The 17,446-nt window shown below is 38.9% G+C and overlaps 1 protein-coding gene across 1 annotated transcript; it reads right to left on the bottom strand.

The window, feature by feature from the left end:
- Positions 1–11,133: 11,133 nt before the first annotated feature.
- On the bottom strand, positions 11,134–16,212 carry pfdn4 (prefoldin subunit 4). Its single transcript, XM_003438969.4, has 4 exons — positions 16,075–16,212; positions 14,544–14,651; positions 12,854–12,994; positions 11,134–11,551 (listed from the first exon to the last, which is right to left on the bottom strand). Exons 1-4 carry the CDS (start codon positions 16,099–16,101, stop codon positions 11,420–11,422), a joined length of 408 nt encoding a protein of 135 aa, XP_003439017.1. The 5' UTR covers positions 16,102–16,212; the 3' UTR covers positions 11,134–11,419.
- Positions 16,213–17,446: the final 1,234 nt, after the last annotated feature.

Raw genomic sequence — 17,446 nt, 5'->3', positions numbered from 1 at the left:
TGTCTGTAAATGTGCATCCTTGTGTATTATCTTAAGACTATTATTATTAAAACACAATTCATACAGAAAAAAACAAAATATCTCTTTTTTGGTGTTGTGTGCCTTTTTTATAAGAGTGTCAAGTTGTTGAATTTTGTGTTGTTAATGACTGAACAAGTACACCAACTCTACGGTTTCTACGTCACTGAAACTCATGCACTTGACAAGCATTGCACTAAGACCAGCTCCTGCTCTAAATAAGGTATTATTTCAGAATTACATGATCACTCTTTGTCAGAGGTGAGAAGTAACAAAGTACAAATAATTGTTACTGTACTCAAGTACAATTTTCAGGTATCTGCACTTTACTTGAGATGTATTTTTCTGAGTACTTTTTACTTATACTCCCTGCATTTTTAAGCAAATATCTGTACTTTTCACTTCTTACATTTTCAAAACAGACTTGTTACTTTTGGTTTAACGCATTTCAAGGGAGTTATTATTTCATCACTGTAAGCCTTCAAACATCAAACCGATTTGAGCCTAAAAAGAAACACAGCAAAATCAGGGATTAAAAGTGGGTTGTGTTTTGGGTGATTGGATATGTTTATTAGCTGCGGTACTTCAGCATGTAGCTAGCCCTACTGAAGAGGAGTGAGCATAAAGGGAGTCATATTATTAAGTGGCGGGTGATTTCAAATGCAGCGTTTCTATCAGCATAACAAACATCAACAAGCACAATGGGCAGTTTGTCTCACAGTGTGTTGCTAGCTAAAGGTCCAGCTGCTGTATTTTATAGGGAGAGAAAAGAAAGAGAGCTAACTTCACTCACAGATGGAGAAAGATAAGAAAGAGGACAGGAGAGGAAGAAGAGAGGTTAGATTTAAAGGTAAGGACTGCTCGGTGGGATCTGATAAACTGGAAATGTGAAGCTTACATGTAAGTTCTCGTGTTTTTAAATTAAATACTGGGTATGTACACGTGACATCATGTTTTTTTCATGTTGCAAAGCAAATTGATGTGGACTAACTGTTATTTAAAGGTTGCATGAAAATCCTCTGCAGGTTAGTGCAGGATAAACAGGTTAGTTTGCTGCACTGTGGCTGTGGTTCATGGTCAGAGTTAGGTTACACAGATCCCTTTGAGCTTGAGATCTGTGGTCTCTTTTAAAAAACAGCTAAAAACTCATCTTTTTAAACTTGCTTTTGGTTAATTTTTGTTTTTATGTTTTAGCTTTACTGTGAAGCACTTTGTGATTTTTATCTTGAAAGGTGCTGTACAAATAAAATCTGACTTAGTTTACTTACATCAAGGGTAGCAGAGATTCATCTGAAGTTTTAGCTGATGATGCTGAGATTCACTGACTAAATTCCACCTTTATACCAACTTTATAACTTCTAGAAAAAAGACACCATAAACAGTGTAGTGTCAGTGTAGCGGATAAAATCAGCCAGAAGAACTTATAAGACATCTGCTCACATCTGGTTGAATTCAGTTGTGTAATTGAACAAAAAGCAGCAGGTCAGCTGATCACATCCTGTACACTAAGAAAACCTCCTGGAGCTCACAATAGAAATTATTGTGAGGTATGATTCATTTCCCCACATTGAGCCATTACAACCAATTTTAGGTTTCCCACCTGCTGAATCCACTTTAACCCCTGACATTTTCCTGTTTAGAGGCAAAGTCGCCCTCTACAATGCAGGCAACAGAAAATAAAGAGATTGTTTTTAATTCTCTTTTTTCTTTAGATTCAAGCTGAATATAATTAGAACTAAAAAAAACATTAGCTTTGGACAAAAATAGAAACATCCTCCAAAGAGCTATTCTTACTTTGATTACATTTCAGAACTGTACTTTTTTACTTTTACTTGAGTAAGAAGTTGAATAAGTGCTTCTATTTAAGTACAGACTGTCTGTACTTTTGCCACCTCTGCTCTTAGTTAACTCTGTTAGTATCCACAAAAATGCTCCTGGCCCACAAGTACCCTACATCCAGGACAACTGTGAGATGAAATGACACAATCCAGATTGTTTTTGTTTTTAACCACTGAGCTCCATCCAATTCAACCACTTACACTAAGGCTAGACTTAATTGTGCTCCAATATTATGCATCCCTTTTTGATGGTATTCTCCTCTGAGCTGGTCGAGTGGCCTAATTGAATGTATTCAATAGACAATTTATTGGCAGGATGACATTAGCTTACTGGCACACATCAGCATTACATTTGCCAGTTGGAGCTGACTGATGTGTTGAAACCGAAAGTGAAGTGAAAATACAGCACAGCACCTACCGAGGTGTTAATAGAAGAGATTCAGCAGCAGGATCAAGGTGAACAACACCCACAAACATCACAGTGTCACGTTTTATAATGGAATTTATAAAGCACATGAATGAGGGTTTAGTCTGTGGGACTTATAATGGAATTCTATGACACAGATGAACATTATGCTGAAACTTTTATTGCTTGTCCACAATGAACACACTTATTTCTTTTATAATAAAGTGATTCAGTCTTCTTTTTTTGCTTCTTTTATTTTAAATGATTAAGCTATGTTTATATTTCAAAAAAACAAGAAAAGATGAACACCTGAGCGATTACAGAAATCAGAAATGTCACCCTAAAGCGAGGTTATAAGAATATTTTCTGCTGCTGTTGTACCATAAATTGAAACTAATTAGGTGACAGTAGAGCTGAGTCAGTGCAACACTAATATGACTGAAGGATCGTTGGTTTAAACGTGTACTTGGGGAAAATCTTCCTGGAGTATATTTGAAGCATTCATCTTTCTTCAGTAAAAGTCATTAGAGTAATATTGTGCAAGACACGGAGGCCGCAATCGGTCTGCTGAAGCTGTCCAGTGGTGCATCAGCTCAGCATAAGGTGGGGCGATCCGCCCAGATTGTGGTGCCCTGTGGTATGTGTGCTTAAAATTAAAATATGACTCTAATACCTTATTAGCAGACTTCTACAGACCCACTGCCAGCTATTCGAGGCACAGCAGTTGTTGTGCTAATGATGCTAACGTACAGATTTTTAACAGGTATAATGTTTACCACACTAGTTTGACTTTAGTGTAATGTCATGCAGACTTACTCAAATATTTCACTGAGGAGCAAACATTTGCACCCTTGTCTCATAAGTGTCTTAAAAGTGAATAATTGCACAAGGTTTTGCGCCAACTCATTTAGCAGATGTTGAGATATTTTGGAAACATCGTATCCATCCGACACTTGTCCAGACACCTCATTTAAACAAAAATCTCCACTTCATGGAGGCATTTGGAAGCAATCCCTGTTAGACTGTTGACCCCAGTTCAAGAACTCTGGTGCCACGTGCCAGCCTCTGTTTGGAGATGAATCTAAATCATCATCACATGATAGTAATGGACTGGTTCTTTAAAGTGCTTATCCAATTTGTCTCATTCACCCATTCATACACTTTGCTTAAGTGCTTTCTATCTAACACTCACACTCAGTTTTTTAAAATTTATTTTATTTTTTTGTAGAAGGTCTAAAACCTTCTGATTAGTAGATGACCTGCTCCACCCCCTGAGCTACAGCCACCCCTAATGGTGACAGTTTCAGTAAACATAGTCGCTCTGGCTCTCCAAGTGGACTGTTTACATACATGCACCCAAATGCTTGGTCAAATATTAAGAGTCAATACTAAGACTAAGTCCACATGTATATGGGTACTTGAGAATTTCTGCTTTTGTTTTGAAAGATACATCTGTCCACATGAAAATGTAACAGATGCCATGCTGTCTCAAGTGCATACTAAAAGCACCTCAGCGGTTTTAAAGAAGGCCCAACTGCATCTCCATGTTCTGAGAATCCTCAGAAAAATGGACCTGAGAAAGGAGCTGCTGATCGTCTTCAACCGTTATATGACATATGGCATCTCTGTATGGTTCTCCAGCTGCACCACAGCACACAAAAAGGGTCATTAATATGGCCCAAAAAAATCAGTGGACATCTTCTTCCCTCCCTGAAGGACCTGCACAGCACTCGCTGTCTCAAGAAGGCAGAATCCTACGGGACGGTACACACCCAGGACAACCGGGTGTTTAAGCTGCTGCCGTCTGGCAGGAGCTTCAGGCTGCTGAGGTCCTGACTAATAGACTCAAGAACAGCTTTACAACAGGGCAATAGCCCTAATCAATGCTAACAGCTGACCTGGACTTTTTTTTGGGGGGGGGGAACAACAATAACAATAATAATATTAATAACAATGTGCAATAATAATGTGCAATAAACATACACTCATTCTGCCTTTTATTACTAAGTTACTGTGTTGTGTTATACAGTTTACCAATTTCATTGTACTATTGTACTATGTATGACTGTGCAATGACAATAAAGCTCTTATCTATCTTAAAGAAAGAGGCTGTGTTATATCTGTAAGTGTATAGAAATGTTGGCTAATCAGAAGCTTAAAAACAGTAACACTGCATACCATCTGATATTTTAAAAAGGACATAAAGGTGCACGCCTTTGACATAACACAAATCTTCATTTTCCCTGTCTGCATGTCAAATGCATTATTCGAGTCTCTGAAAACATTTACATTGGAGGGACTTTTTCAAAAGCTCCATTTTCAGTGACCCAAAATGCCTTTTATATGTGGACAAAGACCTAAAACGTATAGAGAAAGCTACATTGACAATAACACCTCAAAACCCACAATCTTGTCCTTCGTCCAAAGATTCTGCATTTTCATATGCCGGTATCTTTTTCCAGACATTACAGTAAATGTAAAAAGGAGTACAAAAGGAAATTTACTTGATCTTCCGGGAACCTTGAATACCTGAATAAACTATCACAGGTGTTGACCTGTGAACCAGAGGGGTAGACAAACGCACTGATCCAGATTGTCTAGCCCTTAACGAACACGACCTCCACTGTGACTAAAATGGTTAGAAATCATCCACCCTTCCACAGAGAACGTGCCACATATCACACAACGATGATGCAAAATAACTTTTACTGCTCTGAAATGGGAAGCACCTACCAATCAGAGTGAAACATATATTGATTGACATATGAGGGTCTGGTAAATACAAAAGAAAGATGCAACCAGAGCCTCGAACATCCACTAGCAACCAACTGTCAGCTAAATGTGACAAATAAATCCCAGCTGTTATAGTGCAGGAGGTGGGGTATTATAGACACATTGCTGCATATAACTCAAAATAGTTCTATAAAATCCCTTTAAGAGACAAAACTATAGTAGGTTTTAAACAGTCTATTCTTTCTTAACATGCCGTGAAGCGTGCATATGTCCGTCTCTTCAAGGTCTTTGCTGTGTAACTGACAAAAATTTTAGGTAATGATATTCATTGATATATTTGGAGTCATTCTACTGTCTTTCATATGGTAAGTTATTGGTCTATTTTTCCATGGTGGATATGGAAATGTATTTCTGAAGTAATATTCTCTGCATATTAGGGGCCTGTGATTAAAGCAGCTAACTGATGGAAAGTTACAGCCTTAGACTCCCACACATTTTTAGGCATTCTAGGCAGAGGCTTGGTAATACACGGGGTGAAAGTTTTAATTTCCAATTCAGCAATTCATAAATGAAAGATAAACAAATCTTTAAATAAACCACTGGATGTTGGCTCTGAGACACCAATTTGTTTTCGAAGCACTTATAAGTTCTGATTGCTGCACCGATGCCCCCCCACCCCCCACACACACAGAAATTCTCACAGAGGGATCAGTCCACACACAGACTTGTCTTCATCATTCAGATGATTCATAAGCCGCCGCAGTGGAATTGCGCCTTTATTGTCTCGGCTGATCATCTTGACAGACAGTAATGAAATGAATGACAGAAGATATCCCAACATAGTGCTCAGCCTCCACACATAATGCGGCCCAGAGTCCCTGTCCACAGGAAGTGAAGGAATTCATTACCATCAAATTAATTAGACTTAAAAGTCTCACAAAAACTTAGCGTGCCGTCTACAGTTTGAGCTGTGTGCCCTATCGCTGCCTCCTAAATGATCTGTGACATTTGTTGACACAGGTGCATCCCTGGATTGTGCTTCTCGCAGCCCCCGACACGAGGTCTCTTCACTGCACTCAATCTCGCTTTGTGCTTTTTAGGCCTTCCCTCTTAATCCCCATGATATAGCTTACTTGACATTCTCTCATAATGCATTTCACTGCAGCTGTCAAGGCTAAGGACTCTTATATCCTGTCCCATCATTCAGAAATTCAGTTGGGCTTTCCAATCTACTTGACTGAAACACAACAAAGGCAGAACGGTGTAAGACTAAGGCTGCAACTTGTTACTGTTTTCACTTTGCTTGGTAATTGTTCTGATTGATCAGTTAACTATTTGGCATATAAATTGACCACCCCTATTTCTTTATGCTCCACTGATGTATTGAAATATCCAAACAGTCCAAAATCAACCATATTTGAGTAATAATATAAGAGCAAAGCTTTAAACCTCTAAATTAGCTGTGATTAATCTGCAAATCGACTGAGAAATCATCTCAAATCCAACCGAGGAACAAATCACTACAGGCGTGTGTAATGGTGGTTTGCATGAGATAAAACTCTCCTACTTACAGAAATCTTTATCTCATCTAATGAACCTATAAAGAAATTATAATAATTATTGCTATTCTTTAGGGTTCACAGCAGAGCCATTCTACTTCCTTTTAATCTCATCATACATAAATTGCCTCCAACTTGGCCAGGGGGGGGTGTCTTTTTTTCTTAAAGAAATGATGCCAATGCTAGCATTCTGCTGAGGCGTGCCTATTGGTCAATCACTACAGTATGTTATAAATCCTTGATTTATAACATACTGTAGTGACACCACCTTTCTAAATGATAAGTAAACAATATGAAATTACAACAGAAACTTATCTGTGTACAAACAGAGCTGTGGACTACTGTACTACTAAAGTTGTTCTGAATTTTGTTGCTGCTTTTATAGCCTCATATCAATATCAATCCAAGGCTTGTGATAGCCACACATTCAAAGCGAATGTAACTCTTCCTGTTGTATTCAAACTGTCCTCAATTTCCAGAAACCAGTATCTATGAACACAGTTCACCATGCCATTCATAAATCCAGGTTTAAGATCTATGGTGGAAAGAAGAAGCCATATGTGAACATAATCCAAAAGCACCAGCATCTTCTCTGGGCCAAATCTCATTTAGTCCAAGTGGAAAACTGACAAATCTATATTTGAAATTCTTTTTGGAAAACAAGGACACTGCATCCTCTGGACTACAGAGGAGTGGGACCATCTGGCTTGTTATCAGCACTGAGTTTAAAAGCCTGCATCTCTAATGGTATGGAGATGCATTTGAGTCCATAGAACTGGCAGCTTGCATATCTGAAAAGGCACCATCGGTGTTAAATATACAGGTTTCAGGCCAACATCTGCTCCCATCCAGACAGCGTCTTTCCAAGGCGATGATAAACCACATACTGCAGCTATTATAACTGTGTGGCTTTGTAGTAGAAGAGTCCGGTGCTGAACTGGTCTGCCTGCAGTCCTGACCTCTAACTAATTGAAAACATTTGGAGCATCATGAAACGAAAAATATGACAAAGGAGCCTCAGGACTGTTGAGGAGCTAGAAACCTCTATCAGACAAGAATATGACAACGTTCCTCCCCGAAAGTCGTGCAGCTGGTCGCATCAGTTTCCAGACATTTACAGACTGCTGTTAAAAGAAGAGGGGATGCATCTGCTAACTTGGTAAACATGGCCCTATCCCAACTTTTTTAGAAGCTGATATTAAATTCAAAATAACCTTTTTTGTCTTTTTAATGATACATTTTGACAGTTTAAACATGAACTATTGTGACTAAAATCATTTGAGATATGCAATTCATTGCATTCCGTTTTTAATTGACATTTTAGAGTAGCCCAGTTTTCTTGGAAAAATGATGTCGAATCTATGCTATGAAATTTAAGTTCTCATATTTTTCTGAATTTTTGCCATTGTTACCAAGATATGCACTGTTTTCATATTGACTATACTGCCTATGTTTCTGTCCTCAGTCAGTGCTTCCTTACAATACAGCCAAACCACGACACCTTTCTAGGCCTCGTCCAAGTCCCCATCACTTCACCGCCACTAGCGTCTACACTCCCAGGATCTTCTCCTTCTTCCTACCATCATTTTCAAGTAAGGACTCGGTGTTGGGGTTGTATTAGTAGTCATCTATATGGTTTTGCAGTTGAGTTTGCAAGTTTTGGACACTTTGCTTTTTAATTACTTGCATCCCAGCTTCCAATAGAAATGACTGCATTGAGCTGCTTGTTTATTTTTCTATCTTACCTTTTCGCCATTTAATCTATCATTAACATATTACATAATAACTCTGTTCTAGCCCAGGAAGAAATGTCATTGCTCATTATACAGGTGCTGCTGTCCCACTCTTTTCTAACCCAAAAAAAAAGATCCAAACCTAAACTTTTACACAGGTGCTCGCATCGCTAGGTCATTATAAAATCCTCAATTTTACATGTATAGCCTTTCACCTACTTAAAAAAAACATATACAATCAATTTATTCTGCATGTCTTTTATCCTGTTTTCCTTCTCTCACCCTAACCAGTCGCAGCAGATGGCCCCGCCCCTCCCTGAGCCTGGTTCTGCCGGAGGTTTCTTCCTGTTAAAAGAGAGTTTTTCCTTCCCACTGTCACCAACGTGCTTGCTCATAGGGGGTCATATGATTGTTGGGTTTTTCTCTGCATGTATTATTGTAGGGTCTACCTTACAATATAAAGCGCCTTGAGGCGACTGTTGTTGTGATTTGGCGCTATATAAATCAAATTGAATTGAACTATTCCTTTAGCACTCCTCCAACAAACTTACTGTGAATGTCTCAAAATCCGAGCCCTGTTTAGAGACCTTATACCCACCCAAAATTATCAATACGCCCTCTACAAAGATGACATCCTTGTATTACCTCTGCAAACCTAATACTTTTCCCCAATCAGGTCTGGCCAGGCATTCTTCTTTCCTGCCATCTTACTCCCTTTCCTTTCACAATTTGCTGTGAATTGTCGCAGAGAAAATAATTCCAGTCTATTAAAAGAGAGGAAAAAAAGCAGACCTGTATGCTAATAACAACAGCAAAATAACAACACGATGTACTGCAGGGCTTTTAATTTTGCAAATTCATGTAATATTGTGTTATTGAACTGCCTGCCATTTGACAAGCAGCACGCTGCATTGTGCTTTCGAGAGGGGCTGGATTGCTCCCCCTTGTAATGAATAAAAGCTGGCTGAGACAGAACAGCTGTAAGTGATGAAGAATGGCTGTAGCTGCTATGGATTTTTCAAACCGTCTGAGTTGACTCTCCTGACATTTAGGCTAACATACAGAGACAGTGAGCAAACACGATTTTTCACTGTAGCACCAGCGCAGAAAATGATATAAAGTGTGCACAAACTCTTCATGGAAAAACAAGGGATACCCGCTCAAACAACTGTTTCTTTTTATTATTTAGAAAGCAGGCAAATCAAACTGTTTGTTGTATATGTAATACATGCAATTGATTTTTATGGGAAAATGATGCCCCAGATGCATACTGCTGTTTTTGTTTTGGTTTATTTTACATTTCATTCATAATTCTTCTGCAGGAGACATGACGTGAACATGTTTGGACGTATATTTGCAATGCGCAGCTATATTGAGGGATCTCAGAGAGCTTATCTCGATTCTACTTATAGATACGAGTTCACTGAAATTACTGGGGAACTAGAGACACCCACTGGTATGTTTTTGCTGTTACTTTAAATCAAAGGAAGCAGAGACTACCACATATATGTACCTTATTTAAAGTCACAACTTCAGATCGTGTTCCTCCAAATAAACAAATTAAGATGACAGTGTTTGGTGAATTAAACAGACTTCATCCTATTGAAATTGTGTCCAAACACTAATGAATCTCAAGATTCTGGCAGACTATACCCGACCTTAATTGAATATTCACTCCAAATCATGCCACTTTAAAAGCTATCAATCCAGCAGCGCGGCTGATAAATATCAACGTGTGCGTCATTTGAGGGGAAGCGAGGGAATGAGCGGACAGGTAAAAACGAACAGATGCAGGGGGCGAAGGGGCAGAGACTGAGTAAACAAGGCCATGAGGGAAATAACTCCAGTCATTTCCATGCATGTTCCTCTGAGCCTGAGGTTTAACAAGCTGTGCATAAAGACAAGCCTGTGTGGGCAGTGTTCCTCTTAATCATAGCTATGAATGTTCAGCAGGAACCCTACAGGGAGGGGAAACTTGTTAATTGAGATCTTGATTCTCCAGAGGTGTCTGCTATAACTTCAAGCTCTCCATTTCTTTTATTTTTTATTTTTTTATCCCAGACATTTTATTAGCTCACGCAGGCCACACTTGAGGGCACAATTTAATGAGGTTTGTGCATTGTTGATATTTGTGAGAGCCACCAACCATCCAGAACACTGTATATGCCGGATTAAAATGGAGGAAAGACATTAAAGACAACATAATTCATCTTTTAATTCTGCTGAATTGTTACAGATCAATGAAGTGCATTTCAGTTTGAACTGGGTACTAGATTATACTACCCCCGCCCCCCTCCTCCAACAACAAATACACTCTCTCTCTCTCGTGCAGTCTTCTTGGTCTGAGAATTTAATCAGCATTTTCAACGTACACCCAAAAATCAAACTTCTATGTTACCTAGTGAGTGGCTATTTCCTTTTACCTTTTTAAAAATGACCCCCCTCTGAACTGAGTTTTGTGGATTTGATGCAGATTTCTTGCATGTTGTTTTAAATTATATCTAAACCGAATGGCTACATATTAAAGCAGAGACCTCGATATTTGCACACTCGTTCAGCCTGCGACTACGTGTCTCAGCGAAGCGTCATTTGCTGAAAACGCGTCCGTTTATCGTTTCTGTCAAAGACCAAACTCTAAAACTCTCAGACAGAATGAATTAATGATTGATGAGAATGACGTCAAAACTTTGCAATGAGTACAAATCAGTGTACTCTAAATTATTGATTGACGACTACACCGATGTGTCACAAACACTTTGTCCTACCTTTGACTTTAGCAAAAAATAAATAAGACTTCAAATGACACAAATCCTTTTGCTGCATTTCAGACTCTGTAAAAAGAACAAAGAGCTTTGTAATATTTTAATTTCTGGCAAATTTGTAATCAGTTCAGTGAAAAACAATTGAATATGCGACCACTTGAAATTCATTAGAAATGAAGTACATTTATTCATTTGCGCAAAACATTTCTTTTTGATGACCTTGTGAACACCAAACTGCAAACACATTATTAGCATAAATGAAAGATGCTACCAAACGTAAGAAATCATTTTTGGGGGATGTTGTGAAGCCGATACAGGAGGTCTGTGGAAAAGTCCAAACTGGGGCAACTGTCAAAGTCCATTTCACTGCTCAGCTTTCATCTGCCTCCAGGTTAATGTTGTTACCAAACTTGGCATAAAGCTGCACCTTCAGATCACTCAACACTTGCTGTATCGCTGACACTTGTTTCTCAAGGTCTTGGACCTCTTGCTCCAGTGTTTCCTGATTACAGAACACAGAAACTCCAATTACAGAACAGCCAGTTCAATTTCCCCACAGCAGGCAAGCAACAGACACAAGACATTTCCTAAACCAATTTCACCAAATGACTCCATTTATGTCATCAAAAGCACATTCCAAACACTAAAAGAGATCATTTTAGGTAAGAAATCATCTAAAATGACTGGTATAAATCCACATTAAAATATAATCTGCCGATATAATGACTGAGCTGTCTTCGACATATTTGTCATTCAAGGTTTGCAGCAGACTCCTTTCAATCAATCAGTTCAGGGCTGTGCAGTATGTCCTATTGTGACGAAGTCACAGCAACACAAGGACAAATGGAGACATAATGGAAATTACAGAACGGAGAAGGTTTAATCTTAAGTCCCTCTTGGTTAACGTCTCTCATGCAGCAGCCACAGAGCACCGCCATTGCTACACGTCTTTCCAAAAGGTGCAGCAGGAAGCTCTCAAACCTAAAATTGAGACTTAGACTTGTACTTTTTGTAAAAGGAGAATTTTTGTAAGGGAACTGAATTATGAATACTTGGCAGGCAAAGATAACAATGACTGCTTTTTGGACATAACAACAGGACTGCTAGAAATCCTTTACCCAGGGGAGCATTTCTAAAAATACTCTCCATTTAAAATAAAAGCATTTGTTAATTATGTATTATCAGATAAATGCACAAGTCCAATTCAGGTCTGAGTGATGAAAAGACTCAAAATCCTGATTGATTTATGAAGAAATTCTTGGTCTAAAGAGATTTTGGAATTAATACATTAGATTTAACTGACAAAACTACAGTTTTTCCATTTTGCAAGCAAGTTATTCTTATCTGCAAAACACATGACACAGTTTTGATGAATTGTGATTCATAGCTAGTAAGCAGTAGGTATAACTGAACAGGCATTTAGCACTGTTTGTCCACGCACTTCTGAAAGTAATTATAAACTACACAACAGACACATTTGTCAAACTGTGCTCAGTGAGTCTGTTTAGATGAGTTCTGAATGTTGTGCATGCAACGATATTTTCATCTTTGGACAACAACACATTAGAGAAAGCAAAAAGCATGCAAAATTCACTTTTCCCTCAACATTTTGGGACTGCATTGGCCTCCAGTACTGATAAGCTGACTTTCAAAGGAATGACACGACAAGGATAAATCTTTGTGTTTACAGAAAGGAATGTCTTTGAAACAAACTGTGATCGATAAAAGCCATTGAAATTTGAAAAGAAGCTCACAAGACAGTGATTTAGAGAAGGTATTGAGAAACCGTCTGCGTTACACTTACCTTTGCGGATTCCAGCATCTCTTGTGTTTCGTCCTGGGAGTGATTTATAAAGACGTCGCCGATTTGATAAGGGATAAATAGAGAGTTGTCGTCAAACAGCATTAGGTCATCACTGGCATCCTGAAGGTTCTGAAGAGTTTTCTGCAGGAAGACATTCACAGTCAGTCAGTTTGAGGTGGTTGTAAATAAACCTCGGTAATTAAGGAGTCATTTAGTGTCACAGTTCAAGATGCATCATTCAACGCTCAAATCCAGTTTTGTTTTTTTAATGACACAAACAAAACTGGATGAACTGTAAATGTTAAATTAGCTTGATGTTGCAAATGGGGGGGGGGGGGGGGGGGGAAGTATAATTATACACATATACACAGCAAATTAGCAGGTCACAGCTGATGAGGGTGTGGGTAAGGGTGTGGGTAACAAAACACAGGGACAACACAGGGGCTGAGAATATGGTGCAAGCCAAACTTTTCACATACATTTCTCTCTAGAATACAAATGTGAGGGATTTGAGGTTCATTCTGTGTTTCTTCAATACTGTAATCATTTATTGAAGTCAAAAGGAATTTGACAACTGCAGGCAAACAACTCATCTACTTATGTTTCTACAAAATCCTGAATGAATTATTCTTGAATGCCTGAAAGACATCTTGCAAGATTTAAATCTCACAAGAAGAACACCATTAATGTAACACCCTTCAGATCTAGGATGGAGGGACTAACAGCATCAAAGACAGAGCTGCGCATAAAGGTGAAGCCGTCAATTCCCTGGCCAACTGGTTCTTAAACTGACCTATAACAAGATCAGATACAAGCAACAGAAATGAGCTTCCTCATAAGAGCATCTGGTTTCAGCTTTAGAGATTGAGGATGAGGAGGCCAGTTACTCAGGAGGAACTTGGTACAGCTGCTGCTCTGCTGATCATTAGGAGCCAGTTCAGGCATCTGATTAGGATGCCCCCTGCACACCTCCTCGGAGAGGCATTTCGGGCATATCCAACTGGGAGGAGATCCCAGGACATGTCTGAAAGAAGACATCTCTTGACTGCCTTGGATATGCCTCTGAACCCCCCCCCACCCCAAAGAGCTGAAGGAGGTGGCTGGGGAGGGGAAATCTGGGCATGGTCTGCTCAGACTGCTGCCCCTCAATGACCCAGACAAGCAGCAGAAAAGTGGATACATGGAACAGGTTTTTTCCCTTAAACCAAGAGGTTTGTGCTGATGAGAGTAAATGTGGTCCAAAGTATCGACTGAGTCAGTTTTGTGGTCATTTTAAAGTAAAAGGACAACAAAAGAGCATTAGAAACATCTCCATGGATATCCATATCCACCAGCAGGACAATGACAAGGTTTACCAAACAGCTAATTAAAGTCACTTTTCCAGCAACTAGGCTAGAAAGTGAAACCAGTGCACAAGTGATAAAGGAATGAGGTTACTTTCTGTTAAATTCAAACACAAGCCGATTCAAATAAAGTGCTAAGTAGTCAGACTTCTCCTCCAGTCATTAACCAAGTTCAATCTTCCTGATCAGAGTGCCAGTTGTCATTTTGAATTTAATGTAATAATTTTATCTAGATATAAAAACTCACATCTGGGTGTAGTTTGACTTTTGTAAATTTAATTGAACACTCTAAATCCTTGCTCCGATATAAGACTAAACCACGTCTTCCCACCCCCGGTAGTACTCACCCTCCTTTCCAATATCTCATTCTTCAGCTCCGTCATCCGATTCGTGTTCCTGGCAAATTTATTGATCTTTTGCTGGTCTTCAAACGTTACATTCACATCTTCAACTGCCTGCAAACAAGGAGAAATGACTTGAGTTTGCAGTTCATTTTAGCCTGTTAAACATGACAATCTTACATGCCCTGACAGAATTTAGCTCATTCTGCTATGAGTTATAAGTATTGTTCAGCAGCAACTTTTCCAAAGATGAAATCACAAGCATCACAAGGACATGTCAACTGTGTTAACTGGGAAAAACAACAACAACAACAACAAAAACCCACCACCTTATGATGGGAAAAGCATTTAGTAAGATCAAAATAAGCCTTATAAATAAAGAATGTGTGTGGGGTTTTTGTTTTTAAATCAAGCCTAAGGAGTAAAACCAACGAGCTGTGTTCAGTTTCATTTAGAGTGACCAAGTGGCCTACTTTATGCGGGATTGCACAATGTTTTTATTTTTCACCTCCTGTCCTGGACTTCGAATTGGCCCCAATTCACCACAGCACAGGTCTGGCTTTTAGTCGACTATGTATCGAAAAATACCGCAAATAAAAGTTATGTGGTGTGATTTTGCTGGCACTGCACTGCAATTTCCCTTTTGAGAGGGTAAAATAAATAAATAAACTATGCATTTTTTATTTGAACCTCGAGATAGGCTATATCTGTGAACCTCAAAAACCTGTAATTTAGTTGATTCGAAGTGCTAAAAGAAATTTATCAGTGCATTCCTCCTCAACACAAAGATTATTAAGAGGGGAACAGCAGATCAGACACCAGAACAAATTCTAAACAAGTACTGCAATACAAGACTATTGCATTAAAAAAAATAAAAAGCAATAGCTGGAAAGTTGTTTGTAATGGTGCATATAGATTTGTACCCGTCAGTCACATCCTCTGCAACCCGCATAGCTTTATCACACTGCCTCTTAGCATTACCGTGACCCACATTGTCCAACACATGAAAACCATTTGCTCCACATTTGGCTCGTTGTGATGTGGTCGTCCTACTGTGCTGTTGGCCCGTCAGAAGCACTTAAATATCATTTGAACGAGACTGAGCAGGGTATTGGTCATTCATTGGGGACATAAACTGCTTTAGCTTGTCGTTTCTTAGACAGTTAACTACAGGCCAGTTTTTATTTTGTTTGCTAGCATGCTAGCTTGGGTGTCCCATCACCTGCAGCGGCCACTGCCCTGATCTGGATATTGAGCTCATTATTTCACCACATAGTTTTTAAGCTTGCACGAACAACAGCTGCAAAATTACAACGTATGTCGAGCTAGTGTTTTAACACAAGGAGGTATCGCTTTACGGTAGCTACACGAGGGTGTGACGGCGCTTTCAAATATCACCGCCGTGAGAAAGCTCGGCGTCTTAATCGCACACATACACGATGCCACCTTTCTTTCTGCATCCCTTGTTAAAACAGCGATACAGTAACAAAAATTGCAAGACAAAAAAAGTGGATTTTTGTTTAAAAATATTCCTCACCACGGACGATTTCATGGTCGCTGCCATCTTTGCTTCTTCGACTGTTCACCCGCAGCGTCGCTCAGCGGAATAAATATCCCCACACTGCCACCTATCAGCAGGCCTGATCTGGAGTTTGACCCCCACAAGTTGGCCAGAAAATGTGTTTACTTCTCTCAAAATGTTTGTTCAGTTCTTTTCCTTCTTTTTGAGTTTTTGTGTGATTGATTTGATTATTTAGTTGAGTTCATGTTCTGGTAAATATAGTTAGATATGTCGCAAGGTGCTTTCCCTTACATTTACATCTAAAAGCTGAAATTTGATTTATTTAAAAAAAAAAAAACAGCATTTTTTTTGTTCTGTTGTAGGTAATTATCTCAATAAATGTGCAAACGTGCTTTCAATATGCCAAACTAGTTATTATGCCAACCGGAACTGCTGTTCTGTAAATATTTGCACACAGTACTGCACCCAAGTTCAAATATTTAATGAATACATCTGTAATGGGAGAAGACTAGAAATTCATATTTGTCTAAACCGAATTACAATGCACCACCTGTAGTTTTAAGCATCACTGGCGTTTTGGTCTGAGTGAAAAACAAATTGTAAATATGCAGGTTTTTCTGTCTCAAAATCAGCAGTCTTTATCTAACTTTGTAGGAACCACTAGCATACCTAGTAGGCTGTTATGCGTTGGTGCACCATGAAGAGCTTTCTTGAGGCCCCTCAGCTGCAGGCCTTGCATGAAGTCACCAAACAGGGGAATCCAACTCCCACCTCAGAATGCAGTCTATAGGATACAGTCGAGCCATTGTTTTCATGGATTCCAGGGCTTGCCATAATAAAGTCAATAAATAGTGCACATGTTATAGTCTTTTTTAGTTTGTTTCTTAAGCATGCTTGTTTGTGATAAAACGCATTCACATACTTTGATTGACTTGCATTAACAAGATGTTGAATGATTTGACGTTTGACGTCCTCCAGGAGTCGAATGACTTCTAGAAGTTAAATCCAATAAAACAAAAGCCTTTGTCAGCATTATCATGGCCTATTTACTTACAAAAAAAGCAAACATAAAGATGAGTTCATCTTCAGTACCATATTGACATACACTGATAATCAATAGTATCTAACTATGGACACGTGGAAGCCTTTAAACACAGACATTTTGACATGATTTTATCACAAAGCTTGTTACCTGCCTTGATGACCTCTTTTCTCTTTTTTAATCAGATAATACCAAAACAACACAATGGGTATGTTAAAGCACATCTGTGTGAATAGATTTATTTTTATCAATTAACTGCATCTTTAAAGACTAAATCAGTAAAAAATGCTAAAAGTGTTCTCTTCAATTTAACCAGTGCCAACATAGTTGTTTTGGTTTTGTCAG

This window comes from Oreochromis niloticus, linkage group LG20 (genome assembly GCF_001858045.2).
Source record: "Oreochromis niloticus isolate F11D_XX linkage group LG20, O_niloticus_UMD_NMBU, whole genome shotgun sequence".
In the NCBI taxonomy this organism is placed as follows: Eukaryota; Metazoa; Chordata; class Actinopteri; order Cichliformes; family Cichlidae; genus Oreochromis; species Oreochromis niloticus.
Note: the sequence above shows the minus strand (reverse complement) of the source record. Positions and strands in the feature narration are given on the sequence as shown.

Excerpts from the sequence above, each read along its gene's own strand:
- pfdn4 (XM_003438969.4), bottom strand. The coding sequence starts at position 16,101 with ATGGCAGCGACCATGAAATCGTCCGTG. Across the intron at positions 12,995-14,543 it reads ATGAGATATTGGAAAGGAGG|AAAACTCTTCAGAACCTTCA; the intron begins GTGAGTACTACC and ends GTCTTCCTGCAG. Across the intron at positions 11,552-12,853 it reads AGATGCTGGAATCCGCAAAG|GAAACACTGGAGCAAGAGGT; the intron begins GTAAGTGTAACG and ends TTCTGTAATCAG.